Genomic DNA, 14,318 nt, shown 5'->3' with positions numbered 1-14,318 from the left:
GGATCCATCCGTGACAGAACCCAACCCTATCCCGACAGAATCCATCCCCTTCCTTTACAGGATCCACCCCTATCCCTGACAGGATCCCAAATATCCCTACAAAATCCCAACATAATCCCATAACAGACATTCTGGCACCTGGGTGGAAACGTGCCATTGGCTTCTCCTCAACTCCCAGTGGGTCGGAGTGGGAATGGTGGGATTCGCCCCGCGGTACAGCTGGATAAGGGGGAAGGAGCAGCAGGAAAACCACTTTAATGAACATCCCTTGGAATTTTATCCCTTGTTTTTAATTTATATTGTAAAAAACCACTATTTTGGCACCCGGGAAGCAGAAGATCCCTGTCGGAGGCGGAAGCAGGAAGCAATGGCAGTCGTGCTGGGGGGTCCCAACACCCGGTGACCCCTACTCCGGCTCCTTCCGTTATCTGAAGAAGCACCAAAACCTTGGGAATTCCCCCCAAAACCTCCATGCAGAGGCAGGGGAAGGAGCGTTTCCTTGGCAAAGCGTGACCGGGTGTCCCGGTATCCCGGTTTGGGGATGATTGTGGTGCCTCACGCACCCCACACCCCCCCAAAACACCACCCTTCTTGTGCTGGGAAACAAGGAAAAAGCCACCAAAGAGGGAAAATCCAGCGCGGTGACGCCGGTGGCTCCCGCTGGGAAGGCACTTGGGGTCTGCTCAGGCGAACATGGTGAGCTGGAGCCACTGCGAGGAAGAGGAGGGTTGAGGAGGGGGCTGGAGGGTGTTGGGGGGTGTTGAAGGGTGTTGTTGGGGGGTGTTAATGGGAGGTGTTGGTGGGGTGCTGTTGGGGGTGTTGAAGGGTGTTTGTAGGGCGGTATTGGGGTGGTGTTGGGGGTGTTGAAAGGGGTTTGTAGGGTGGTATTGGGGTGTTGTTCGGGGTGTAGTGGGGTGCTGTTGAGTGGTGGTGTTGGGGGTGTTGTGGTGCTGTGGGGAGCTGTTTGGGGTGTTGAAGGGTGTTTGTAGGGTGGTATTGGGGTGCTGGGGGGTGTTGTTTGGGGGTGTAGTGGGGCGCTATTAGGGGGTTGTTGTGGGGTGTTAAGGTGTGTTGTAGGGTGTTGTTGTGGGGTGGTGCTGTGCTGTGGGGTATCAGCACCCGACGGTACCTGCAGCAAGTCGAAGGTGACGACACCGTCCTGGTCCACGTCCATTGCTTGGAAGAACCCTGCAGGAGGGAACAGAAGGTGACTCAGTGGGAAAAGTGTGGAATGGGTTGGGATTTAATGGGAAAAGTAGGGTAAAAACAGGATTTAAGGGGAAAAATTGGGAATAAAACAAGATTTAAGGGGAAAAGTTGGGAAAACAAAGCAGGATTTGAAGGGGAAAAGTTAGAAATCAAAGCAGGATTCAAGGGGAAAAAAAAACAGGAAAATGAGGAAGGATTTAAGGGGAGAAGCTGGGAAGAAACAGGATTTAAGGGAAAATATGGGAAAACCCAGCAGGATTTAAGGGGGAAACAGAAAAATGGGAAGGATTTAAGGGGAAAAGTTGGGAAAAAAAACAGGATTTAAGGAGCTGTCAGGAAAAAAAAACACCAGAATTTAAAGGGAAATTTGGAAAAAAGCACTTTTCCTGTGGGGTTTTCTCACACTTTTCCTGTTCAATTCCATGGAAAAGTTAAGTTCTGGGAGAAGCTGGGAAAACTGCAAGGGAGCTGAAGGGGGAAACTGGAAACCTCAGACAGTTGAACAGGAAAAAGTGCAAATAACAGGGGGTTTCAGGAGGGAAAGTTGGAAAATCCACTTTTTTTCCCATTACAAAGTCCAAACCCCATCTGAGTTTAACTGGAAAAGCTGGAAAATGGGATTTAAGAGGAAATTTTTTTTTGGGGGGGGTGTCTGACTTTTGAACTTAAATCCTGCTTTTTTTTGCACTTTTCCCCACTTTCCCCTCAACTCCCATGGGGTTTTCCCATGGAATCGAATGAGAAAAGGGAATAAATCCTGTCAATCCCGTTTTTCCCTGTTCCCAGAGGGGTGGGAATGGCGCTCACGGAACATGGTCTCTAGGCGCACGAGGCAGCAGACGAAGTTGTCGAAGTCGATGGCGAGGTCAGGCTCCGCGTAGCGGGTGATGATCAACTCGTGGAGCTTCTTGCTCAATTTATACCCTTTTGGGGCATCAAATCATGCATAAAGCAAACGTAAAACCACCGGAGGGAAGGTGGGAAAGGTGGGAATTCCGTCAGGAATCCCGGGACGTACCCGCCGCTTCCAGCGCCATCCGCATCTCGTAGCTGCTCATGCTCCCGGATTTATCCAGGTCGAACTTGCGGAAGATGGTCTGTGCCCCCCCAAACACACAGCAAAGGGTCACCAGGATGGGGGACACCCCCAAATCCCAGCCTCATCCCCCTCGGAATTCCCCACTCCCCACCCCGGACCCACCAGGTAGTTGCGGATCCGGTTCCACAACACGTTGAACTCCACCAATCCCAGCTTCCCGCTGCCGTCTTTCTGCAGGGTGGAGGTGTTAAGAAAAATGGGGGATCCATGGGGAATGGGGGATCCATGAGGAATGGGGTGAGGGTGTTGCAGCCCCAAAATCAACCCCATGGCCGGGGGTGGTGGATACATCCATGAGGTTGACCATGCTGCGGCAGGACTCGGTGCTGAAGCCTTTGGTTCGGAGATCCTTATCTGGAAATCAGCCGGTGGTTACTTGAGGGAATGAGTTTGACCCCAACCGAAGAGGGTTTTCCACTCGTCTTCCCGGTGAATCCCAAAATCCCGCCCCGGCGCCTCACGTTTGCCAATGATGCGGTTGAGGATGGTCTGAAGCTCGGTGACGCTGATCTCCATGTCCTACGGGGAGGAAGGAGATGGGGTGTTCTCCATTGAACCGCATCCCAACAACCACCGGTGTCACCATCACCATCACCGCGCTTACCGGTCCAGCCAACTGCTTGAAGAGCGCCTTGAAGTTGTCATCGATTTGGCTTTCGGAGAGCACTTTCTGAGGGAGAAAAGGGCTGGCTTGGTAAAGAGGCAGCACCACGGCACCGTGCAGTGGCCGGCTCCGCTCACCTCATCCGGAAGCGTCGCTTGGATCTTGTCATCCATTTCCCTGCGGAGATAACGAAGAGGAGTTTGGCCTCCGGAGCCGGCCGGGGGCTTCGTTGGCGCTCGGGAGGCATCTCCCACTCACTCGGTGCCGGCTTTCTTCTCGGAGAAGACGCGGAGGACGAAGTCTCCTTCCTTGTTGGGCTCGAAGGTGGAGGGTACCACGATGTACTCGCCCGGCGGGAGCCGGAACCGCGTGCTCACCTCCCGCAGGTTGATGAACTGCTCCGAGCGGGCGCGCGAGGCGTTGGCCAGGAAGAAATCCCGCTTGAGATGCACGCCCGACTTCCCCACATACTGCCGGGAGGGAATGGAATGGGGTTCCCAATGCAACACCTGAAATAACACCCACCCAGCCCCCAAAAACACCCGCCGGTGCTGCCTGGTTCGGTGTTGGTAGCATTGATGTACCCACCTCGGGAGGAACCTGTAGGGAGAGGAGAGCAGAGGTTGAGGGCATGCGGTTGATGCCAGCTGTTGACACCAACTGACACTGGTGGACACCAGTTGACATCATTAGACACCAACTGACATTGGTTGACACCAGTTGACATCAACTGACATTGGCTGACACCAGTTGACACTAACTGACATTGGTTGACACCAGTTGACATCATCCAATTGACATTGGCTGACATCAGTTGACATCAGTAGACACCAACTGACACTGGTTGACACCAGTTGACATCAATAGACACCAACTGACGTTGGTTGATGTTTGTTGACACCAGGTGAAGCCAATTGATGTTATCTAACTCTGACTGATGCCAGCTGACATCATTTGATGCCGGTTGATGCCAATAGACGCCAGTTGGCTTTGGTTGACACCAGTACCTCATAGACAGCAAACCCAATGGTCTCCATGTCCTTGCCGTAGCGGCGCTCACGGCGCCGGTTCTTCTGCATCAGCGCCAGGAGGAAGCTGCAGCCAGGCTCGCGCCCACCATCCTCATCTCCAGTGTCATCCACCTCTTCCAGCTGGATCTTGAACTGTGGGTTTATCCAGAAAGTGGCTGGAAGAAGAGCCAAAAGAGGTTAAATCGATGCCAAAACCGGTGGGTCTTAGGCGTGAAACTCCTCGCCAACAGTGCCTACCGGGGTAGTTCCTACAGCCGCCGGCCGTGCTGCCGCGGCGCCATGTCCCATCATAGAGGCGCGTGTTCCACTTGCGGAATTTGCGGGATTGGAGAGCATCTGGGGTGAGGTTACAGATCTCCAGGCGGGTGAATTCCCGCAGGAAATCCCGGAAGGACATCCTAGAGGAAGAGGAAGGACCAGAGGGTGGGAGCGCAAGGTTTTCCCTCTTTTCCTGGCATGAAATGGTCAGGAAAAGGTGGCAGGGTTTTCCTTCCTCCCTCATTGCTTACCAGAATTCCCCGTCCTCCATCCTGACCATCAGCTGCTGCCGCAGCGCCGGCTCCACCGCGTTCCACTCGGATGAGCTGCCGGTGGCAAACAGAACTCATCCCCCAGGGCCAACTCATGGTGTTACCACTAACAAAGCCCTGGCCAGGTCCTCACCTATCGCTCCACGGTCCTGTCCACTCCACTTCTCCCCAGGGATTGCGCATACGGATCAGCCCCAGGGATTGCCCGCGGTAGTTGATCTGTGAATGGCACTGTCAACCCCCTTGACCCTAAAACTGCCACTTTTCACCCCAAAACAGTGCTGCCTCTCACCTGCTTGGCTCCCGTCACCGAGTACGCGTGTCCCTTCACCAGCTTCTTGAACGTCACCGCCTCCATGTCGAAGGCGCTTGTTATCTGCAGGGCAACATGGTGGTGGCGTTACTGCCTTGCTGTGCCGGTGGTGGAGGAAGGAGCCCCAAAAGATGTTGTTTTGGCCCCAGAACAAGGCCCCTCACGTCGATGGAGCAGCCAAGCAGGGAGCCACGTTCCAGCGCCTTGAGGATGATCCGGTAGAGGTCCGCGGGGGGCTTGCGGAGGTCGTACCACTCCGTCACGCCGCCAGTGAAGTCCTCAAAGCCCTCCGAAGTGCTGCCACCTGCAAGCGCCTCGTAGCAGCCGTTCACCCTGCAGGATTGCACCGTTCCAGGGGGTATTCAACCCAAAATGAGGAGGAGGAGGAGGAAGGGGACGCACTTGGCGTAGGCTTTCTCCAGCAGCGCGCTCCAGAACTCGTTGCCCTCAGCCGAGTGCACGAAGAGCAGCTTCCCGTCCTTGGTGGGCAGGTAGTCATCCACCACCACGTCCAGCCACTCGCCAAACTGCCAGATCTGCAGAGAGGAGGACGAGGGAACCCCTTTGGGGTTTGAAGCTCAGGATGGGGGGTCTGGGGGGAGAAAAGAGCACTTTTGGGGGTCCCGTAGTGTGTGGCCCTGGGAGGATGGTGCAGCAAGGAGACGGTTGAGGAGGCAAAGGTGGGGGGTGAACTTGGCGGTGGCACCAAAGAGGTGGAGGGAGACAAAATTGCAGAGGGTAAGCCCAAAAAGGTTGATTTGATCCCCAAAATAGTGCTGAGGAGCCTCAAATGTGAATTTGAGCCCCAAAATGGTGGATTTGAGCCCCCAGATGGCAGAGGGGACCCCAACATCGTTGATTTGATCCCCAAAATAGTGGTAAGGAGCCCTAAATGTGCACATGACCCCCAAACTGGTGGATGTGATCCTGAAAATGGTAGAGGGGACCCCAAATTGGTGGATTTGAGCCCCAAACGGGTGGATTGGAGCCCGAATGATGGCACTGGGGGTTGAGCCACTCACCTGGAAGTGGAAGATCCCAGCGTATCCATGCTGGAAGCTCTGCCCATGCGGAACCACGCGGTGCAGGAGAGTCTCATTGAGCGTGAGGGATGCAATGGCCGCCAGCAGCCAACAGTCCCCTGGGGGCCATGGCCACCAGTTACCAATCACGGTGTGGCCACGGCCCCCAGGTTGACCAAACCCCCCCCCCTCCCCTCCAGGGTCTGAAAGGGGCTATAAGGATGCTGGAGAAGGATTCTTCATCAGGGACTGGAGGGATAGGACAAGGGGTGATGGGTTCAAACTGAAACAGGGGAAGTTTAGGTTGGATATAAGGAAGTTCTTCCCTCTAGGGATGGTAGGACATTGGAAGGTGGTGCCCAAAAACGTGGTAAATGCTCCATCCCTTGCAGTGTTCAAGGTTGGACAGGCCTTGGGTGATATGGTCTGGTGTGAGGTGTCCCTGCCCATGGCAGGGGGTTGGAACTGGATGATCTTAAGGTCCCTTCCAACCCAAACCATTCCACGATCCCATGAAAACTGGGACAAGGCATCACGGCGGCGTTCCCTACCCAGCGCTCCCTGGCAGATGTCAGTGCGTGTGGCTCCATCCACGATGAACTGCGGGCGTGAACACAGCTCCTATGGGAAAAACCACTGGGTCCATCACCAGAACTCACCCAACCCCCCCCAAATTTGGAGGTTGAAGGGGTTTTCCAAGCACGGATCGGGAATTACATCCCAATCGGTGAAGTTGAGGAGCACCGCTACTCACTGTCGGCCTCTTCCATTGGACACCGTAGGTTTTGGAGGTGCCGGGGCCGAGCTCGCGGAAGCCGAGGGAGCCGGGTGCCGGTGGGAAGGTTGGGTCACGGAAGAGGCTTCCGGAATTCCGGCATTCCTCAAGCAAACGCCCGTAGTCCTGCCCCAGGTAGCGCACGGCGTTCTCGTGCTGGCCCAATCCCAGCGCCTTGGCCCGCTGCCGCTGGACCTGCGCCGAGACGCCGGTGCAGTACACCGGCACGATGGGCGGCTCCGCCATCCTGGGATGCGGGAATACAGAGGGAAATGGGGAAAACAGGGAAAACTGAGGGCTAGAACCACCTCTGCTGAGGGGATCCGAAGGGGAATTGGGAGTTTGGGGGAGAAATGGGAGATTTTGAGAATTTTGGGGGGGGATTTGGTGTTTATTTGGGGATGCTTGGGGTGGAATTGTGGCTTTCTTGAGGGATTTGGGGGATATTTGGGGATTTTAGTGGGAATTTGGCGATATTTGGAGGTGATCCGGGGATTCTCAAGGGATTCAGGGGGAGCTTGGGGAGATTTTGGGAGGATTTGGCTGTTTTTAGGGGATCTGGGGGGGGGATTTGAAGACTTTTGGGGGGATTTGGGGAATTTTGGAGGTAATTTGGGTTTTGGGGGGAGTTAGAGGATTTTTTAGGGGATCTGTAGATTTTTGGGGAATTTGGGAATTTGGTAGAGGGTTGGGGGCTGTTTTGGGGGGGATTTTCTAATTTTGGGGGTATTTGTGAATTTTTGGGAGTCTTGGTGGATTTAGGGGGAAATTTGTGGGGTTGGGGGTATTTTAAGGGGATCTGGAGTGGATTTAGGGATCTTTGGAGGGGGATTTGGGAATCTGTAGTCTGCTTTAGGATTCCCCAGGAGCAGCTTGGACAAAAAAGGGGGATTTTATCCCAAACTCCCCTTTTGGGTGTTACTAAACCCAACTCTGGTGATCTTGGGGAGGCCTGATTGTGGGGGGAAACCCCTCTAAAAAGGGCTGTAACTCCCCCAAACATGGGGCCCCACCTGAGCCCCATTGGGGTGATTTGGGTGAAACCAACACTGCCATTTTAGGACAAAACCCCGGAATTCCGGGGGCGGGGAATCCCTCCCCCCCCCCCCCCCCCCCCCGCAGCAGCTGCTCCCCATCTGTCACTCAGTGAGCCCCACATCCTCATGTTTCACCTCAAAACGGCCCCGCGGGGGATGAAGCAAGCCCCAGTGATGGAGATTCCAGCAGTGGGGAAGCCCCAGACGGCGCCGGATCGAAGGGGAAACGGCTCCAGGAACCGGTCCTGCCGGTCGAGGCGTGTGCCGGGGCCGCTCCCCGCGGCTCAGCCCCGGGCGCTGCTCTCGCTGCGCCCCTGAAGGCCTCAATGACACCCGGGGGAGCTTCATTAAGCACAGAGGAGTTAATGAGGTGCTCATTAGAGCGGCTCAGGGAGTGCCAGGGAGGTGACAGCAGTGCTGCCAGTGTGGGTCCCACCAACAAGGACTGGGTTGGGGGGGGGGGGGGGTGTCTGTCACCCCAAAACCCAGCCCAGCATGGGGGGGGGGGAGTCTGGGCTCCCAAAACTGAGGATTATGCCCCCAAAAAGCACTGATTATGCTCAAAATGAGGGGTGAGGAGTGGGGGAAGTCCCTAATTCACCCCCATCCCCACCCCAGAGCAGAACTGGGGAGGGTACAACAGAGGCCTAACCCATGGGGTGCTCATGGGACACTCCCCCATAGAGTGGGACCCCTCCCAAAACATACGTTTTTTGGCACAGCAGGACCAAAATCGGCTCTTTTCAGCCCGTTTCCAGGGTGCCGGTGCCCTGGCAGGTGCCGCGGGGCAGAGCCTGGGCCCGGTGACGGCGGCACTTTGGCAGCCGTGTCTCCTCCAGCAGCACTGGGGAGAAAATGAAGATAAAACAACCCCAAAATGCCTCAATTCTGAGCAAAACCACTTAAAACCACTCAAAATCCCCCATTTCTCCCCTTCCCGGGATTAACAATCCTCCAAAAAGCACTTTTTGGGGGTAAAACAACAACTGGGGGGGAACACAAGGGACCCCCAAAGCTCCCAACCCCTTCCCAGTGCTGCAAATGGAGGAAACCAGGCCCCCAAACGCTGGGATTTGCCCATTTTCCATGGGTTTTGTCCCGATCCAGAGTTGTGTAAGTTGTGGAGCAGGGAAGCAGCTCCAGCGCTGTCACCCGGCCATGGGGGAAACAGGAGACCCCCCCGCCGCTGCCCCCCCCGCACCCAGGGACATGGGGACATACCTGGCTGCAGGGGACACACACACACACACACTCCCGGCCTTGTTTTGGGGTGAAATCAAGGAAAAAGAAGCAAAATCCCTTATTCTCGGCAAGTCTTCCCCGAGGAGGAAGGAGAGACCGGGGTGAACCCGCCCCCACCCCCCGACTCCGCCCAGCACCGCACCGCCCTGGGGGGGGGGGGGATGGGGTGAAAAGGGCGGTTTTAGAGGGTGGGTTTGGGGCTGTTTCTAACGTTTTGGGGTCTCTTGTGCTCGGGGTTTTGGCTGTAGAGGGCTGGGCAGTGGCACACGTGTGTGGGATGTGTGTGCAGAGGGCAGGGACACACGTGACATGTGTAGAGGGCTAGGAGGTGTGTGTGTGGATACAGGCACATGCATGGGACACATGTGAACACCAGGACAGGCAGGGAACGTATGTAGAGAGCAGGGACACACATGTAAAGGGGTGGAACACACGTGTGCAGGGGTGGACACATGAGCACACTCATGGGATATGTGCAAAGGCCTGGGTACAAATGCCACATATACGTGGGGACACAGCTAGGACATGTGTATGGGCTGAGGACATGTGTGGAGAGCAACATGTATGAAACATACGTGTGCAGAGGGCCAGAGCACGTGTGCTGAGAGCTGGGACCCATATTCAGTGTGAACACATATGTGCAGGGGGCTTGACCCCCACTGTGTGCGAGGCTGGGGCACATATGGCATGTACCAGAACATGTATGTAACACAACACGTATGCAACATGTGTCCCTACCTGCCCCCGGGAGGGGTCCCTTATACTGGCAGCTGCTGCTGTGGGGAGAGAGGAACAGCCACAGGTTTGGGGGGCAAAGGGGAGCAACACCCCCCCCAGCCCCTCATTTTGAGGTCCCCCCAAGCAACACCCCCCCCAAGCCCCTCCCCTCCTTTTTTACCCATTTCCCCTCTTTCCCCACACATAAACCACAAAAATAATCATTACACATCATGTTTAATACCCTGTTGCCCATTTTCCCTGCTTTTTGAGTGAAAAAAGGGGTGGGGGGAATGGGTGCTGAGCCTCACATAGGAGGGAGATACATGAGTTTTGAGGCAAAACCCAAGAAAAATAGGGAAAATCATCAGGCAACAAGTACAAAACAAGCAATTGGGGGTGATTTTTATCCATTGTGGTTATAAATAAGGGGGGATATTGCCAAAATCGAGCATTAAAACCCCACGGGGGGGGGGGGGGGGGGGGAGACGACAGACAAAAAAGTGCGTTGGGGGCACGGAGAGGCCCCAGTTTTGGCTGGTTTCAGCCCAATTCAGTGCCCTTTGGGGCAGCCGAGGATGAAGCCGTTGCTTTCCTCTTCCTCCTCGCCCCGGTGGTGGGGGCGCAGGGCCCCACTGTGCTGGAGGGGCCGCTCCCGCAGCCAGGCCCAGTGCTGGGGGGCAGCTGCCATCACCTGGGGGGGGGGGGGTAGAGCTTTTGGGGTGAAACCCAGTGGTTTAGGGACTTATACTACAACACAGCTCCCTGTCCCTCCCACCCTCCCTGGGTGTTTTGGGGTGAAAATTGAGTATTTTAGGGGCAAAAAGGCCACATTTAGGGATGGGTGTCAAACCCACCACATTTGGGGCTCAAAAATGCTTCATTTGGGGGGAAGGTGTCAAACCCCCTACTTTTGGGGGAAGACTGCCTCAAAAACACCTCGTTTTGAGGCTCGAAACGACCGTATTTGGAGGGGATTGGGTCAAAACTGCCACTTTCATGGGAGATTGGCTCAAAACCACCACTTTCAGGGGGAGATCGGCTCAAAAATGCCATTTCTGGAAGGGGACCTTTGGAGGAATGAAAACCACTCCATTCCAGGGCTTGAAAGCACCATTTTGGAGGTTAAAAATGCCACTTTCATGGGAGATTGGCCTCAAAGCCACCACTTTTGGGGGCCTCAAAACCACCACATTTGGGGCCTCAAAACCACCACATTTAGAGGGAATTGGGTCAAAACCACTACTTCCAGGGGGAGATTGGCTCCAAAATGCCACTTTTGGAGGGGGACTGAGTCGAACCTGTCCCACTTCAGGGCTCAAACCCACTCCATTTCATCTCTCTTTTGGATTTTAGGAGCTCCTTAAGGCCCAGTTTCCCCTCGGGGTGGTGTCTCTGGATCATCCCTGTGATTTTGGGGCGAGTTTAGGGTGTTTCGGGGCTCTCACACCCACCTCCTCACAGGAGAGCCGGCTGACAACCGCCCGGTAGCTCATGCGGGCCCAGAGGCGGTCGCGGCGCCGGAGGAAGCGGGGGAAGAGCCGGCGCCAGCGGCGGCCCAAGGCCCATGGGAAGATGCGGTACTTGTGGTGCTCCTCATCCTCTTCCATGTCGCTCGCCAGGTACCTGCAGGGGGGAGGATGGGCTGGAATTGGTCAATGAGAAATGGAACATGAAGGGCTGTTCAGCCTGGAGACCTCAGAGCAGCTTCCAGTGTCTGAAGGGGGGGGCTACAAGGATGCTGGGGATGGATCCTTCATCAGGGATTGGAGCAATAGGACAAGGGGTGATGGGTTCAAACTGAAACAGGGGAAGTTTAAACTGGATATAAGGAACAAGTTCTTTACGGTAATGGTGCTGAGGTGCTGGAATGGGGTTGTCCAAGGAAGTTGGGGATGCTCCTTCCCTGCCAGTGTTCAAGGCCAGGCTGGATGGAACCTTAGGTGACATAGTCTAACACAAAGAGGGTTGGAACTAGATGATCTTCAGGTCCTTCCCAACCCGAGCCATTCTATGACTCTAAATCCCAGGAGTTGGGAATGATGGGAAGAGGATGAGGTGGCTCGCAGGGTACCATCATGGCTCAGGGTTGGGTTTCAACCCCATAACGGCATCATTAGAGCTTTGCTTCGTTAGTGAGCACCCTCATTAGCACCCCCAGGGCCCCATCAGCAGCTCACAGGGCAGCAAAGAGGTTGATGCGGGTGTACTCGCTGATGGGCAGCCCGGCGCGCTTGAAGTACGTCAACGCCATGGCCAACAGGTACTGGAAAAGAAGGGGGGGGAAAAAAGGGGAGTTTTAGGCAAAAAAGGGCTAAATTCAGACAAAAACAAAGGGGTGTTTTTATGTTTAAAGAAACACTAAAACGGGGGCTATTTGAAGGCCTGACCTTATCAGAGATCCTGCAGAACATGTCCATAGAGAAGAACTCCCTCACCACTGTGTCTTCTGCAAGAGAAAAACAAGCTATTCGGTAAAAAATAAGGATTTTTTTGGGGGAAACTCCCAGTTTTGGGGTTTCAGGGGGTTGGTTTTCCTGGTTTTCAGGGGATCCCTGGATCAGCTCTCACCCAAGAGACTGAAGAAGGCATCTTGCTCCTTGCAGTGCAGGCAGAGGCTGCGGGGGACTCTGGTGGGGTTGGGGGGCTCCTCACCAGACCCCCATGCTTGGGGGTGGCTTCGTGGCAGGGGGTGCTTCATGGAGGGGGGGACTTGGTCTGAGGGAGAGAGAAGAGGTTGGGGAGCTCACAAAGCCCCCCGCCCCCCCGAGCCTTTAATACACTTAAAGCAAGCTCCAAGTGCCCCCCAAGGGCCCCAAAATCAAACCTTTAACCCCCAAAAGCCCCAGTACTCCCCCAAATCAGCCCAACTCCACCCACAAAAAGCTTGAAGCCCCCCCCCAGAACCAGGCCAACCACTGAAACACCCCAAAGCCCCTCCAGATCCCCCAAAAAGACTCGAGGGCCCCCCAACCAAACCACATAAAGCATCCCAAAATCAGCCCAAATGCCCAAAACTGTTCTCGAAACCAAGCCAAATATCCCCAAGTCCCCCAGCCCAGCCCTTTAACTCCCCCAAAGGACAGACCAAGCACCCCAAAACCAAGCCCTTTAACCCCAAAAAGCCCCAAGCCCCCCCAAACAGACCCTTTAACACCCCAAAGCCTCCCAAAACTTGATCGCATCACACTCCAGCCCCCCCCAAAGAATAAACCATTCAAAACCCACAACCCTCCCCAAAATAACCCAAACTCCCTCAAAACTCACCCAGCACCCTAAAAACCAGCAAATTCATCCCCCCCCACACCCCATAAATGAGGCATCCAAATCCTCCCTACATTGAGACAGGTGACACAGAGGCAGCATCTCGCACCCAACCAAAAACCAGCAGTTTTAAGCGGCTCCTTTGCCTCAAATCCTGCTTTTCCAGCAGTTCCAAGTATCAGGAACACCCCCCAACACTGTCCCCAATCGAGGCAGGCTCCTTAGAGAGCAATAACCCCATTTGAAGCCCAAACCCACCACTTTACGGCTGGGGGTCCCTTTCCAAGCTCTTCAGACTGCCCAAATTTAGAGATTTTACTTCAAAATGAGGAGTAATGGTGGTTGAGGTCAATGTGCAAGTGAGCTTTAACAGGGAATACCAAGGGCTTCATCCCTAGGGAAGACTCAGGTTGGGACTGACCCAATTCTCTCCACCTATTTACTATTTTAAGTGGTTTTATGGTGAAAAAGGTGTTATTAAGATTAAAAAAAAAAAGCCATCTATTACAATAAACTCAGGTTTAACCCATTCTGGTTATCAAAAGCCAAAGGAAGAGCAAAATATTTCCTCCTCCAGCCCCAAATTGGGCTGAAATAAGGTTTCTCCACAAGAAAACCACCATTAAAGCCTCATTTTCTATTCAAATCCCCTGAAACCCCTATTTTCCACTCAGATTTTGGGTCCTGATGGTGCCAAAACACCCCCTTGAACCGAAGTCACCCCAATTTCTCCTCCCCCCTTTGTCAATTTGGGAGGTTTTCCTAATATTTCATTATTTTTGGTGTTATTTAAGAAGGCACATGAAGGGAACAGCGCCTGCTTCATACCATGGGGGACACAGGGTGCACCCAGCCCAAATCTCTTTAAAAAGCCCCAAAATACCTCAAAACTCATTGTACCAACAACAAAAACTATCAAATAAACGCTAAAAACCCCCTTTCCTTTCCCATTTCAAGGCACTGCATGAGAATCACCCCCGTGTCCAGGCACGGACTAGGAGTTTCCTCACAAACGCCGATAAAAAGCGGTTTTAGTCCCATATCAGCACATTATTGTTCAGAATGATGTTATTTGTGCTCACGGGCACTGAAATCCAGCGTTAACGCTGTGAAAAAGGGGGTATTCTCCTCAAAGAGTTTCCACTTCCCAAAGCAGGATTAAAAAGACATCAAACACGGAGACGGAGCCCTCAGAGCCTGGAGCCCTCCCCTCAGCCCACTCCCCTCACCGCCATGAGCGCCATATTGCTTCCTCACAAATCAAGGGGGAAAAGGGAAATAAAGGGATTTAAAGGGTTTTTTCCTTCACTTCGCAGCACCGGAGCTCAGCCTCCCCTCACTAAATAAGGGAAAAAGGGGGAATTTACCTCACGGAGCCCCCTTTTCCCCCCTCATATCAAGGATAACGGGGACGAAGCCCCACAGGGAGCGGAGCCGCTTTTCCCGCCCTTTTCCCTCACCTGAGCAGAGCGTGT

General features: G+C 54.3%; 2 protein-coding genes across 2 annotated transcripts; both read right to left on the bottom strand.

Moving 5' to 3' along the window:
• Positions 1 to 309: 309 nt before the first annotated feature.
• CAPN1 (calpain 1) lies at positions 310 to 8,469 on the bottom strand. Its single transcript, XM_057425377.1, has 22 exons — positions 8,329 to 8,469; positions 6,563 to 6,830; positions 6,360 to 6,429; positions 5,809 to 5,927; positions 5,189 to 5,322; positions 4,951 to 5,119; positions 4,766 to 4,849; positions 4,607 to 4,692; positions 4,453 to 4,527; positions 4,181 to 4,341; positions 3,920 to 4,098; positions 3,501 to 3,512; positions 3,171 to 3,382; positions 3,050 to 3,089; positions 2,913 to 2,978; positions 2,770 to 2,827; positions 2,598 to 2,662; positions 2,411 to 2,479; positions 2,228 to 2,306; positions 2,017 to 2,133; positions 1,130 to 1,188; positions 310 to 710 (listed from the first exon to the last, which is right to left on the bottom strand). The coding sequence occupies exons 2-22, from the start codon at positions 6,827 to 6,829 to the stop codon at positions 684 to 686; spliced, it is 2,148 nt and encodes a 715-aa protein (XP_057281360.1). The 5' UTR covers position 6,830; positions 8,329 to 8,469; the 3' UTR covers positions 310 to 683.
• Positions 8,470 to 10,107: 1,638 nt separating this feature from the next.
• On the bottom strand, positions 10,108 to 12,297 carry LOC130607887 (speedy protein 1-B-like; the record flags this gene model as incomplete). The annotated part of the gene is made up of 5 exons (XM_057425381.1): positions 10,108 to 10,273; positions 11,034 to 11,205; positions 11,760 to 11,845; positions 11,970 to 12,028; positions 12,151 to 12,297. Coding segments are annotated over 5 exons (605 nt in total), but the record flags the coding sequence as incomplete, so codon positions are not given.
• Positions 12,298 to 14,318: the final 2,021 nt, after the last annotated feature.

The sequence above is a fragment of the Pezoporus wallicus genome, unplaced genomic scaffold, assembly GCF_028554395.1.
Source record: "Pezoporus wallicus isolate ANWC-B61680 ecotype Strahan unplaced genomic scaffold, APGP_CSIRO_Pwel_v1 contig_11311, whole genome shotgun sequence".
Lineage (NCBI taxonomy): Eukaryota > Metazoa > Chordata > Aves > Psittaciformes > Psittacidae > Pezoporus > Pezoporus wallicus.
Note: the sequence above shows the minus strand (reverse complement) of the source record. Positions and strands in the feature narration are given on the sequence as shown.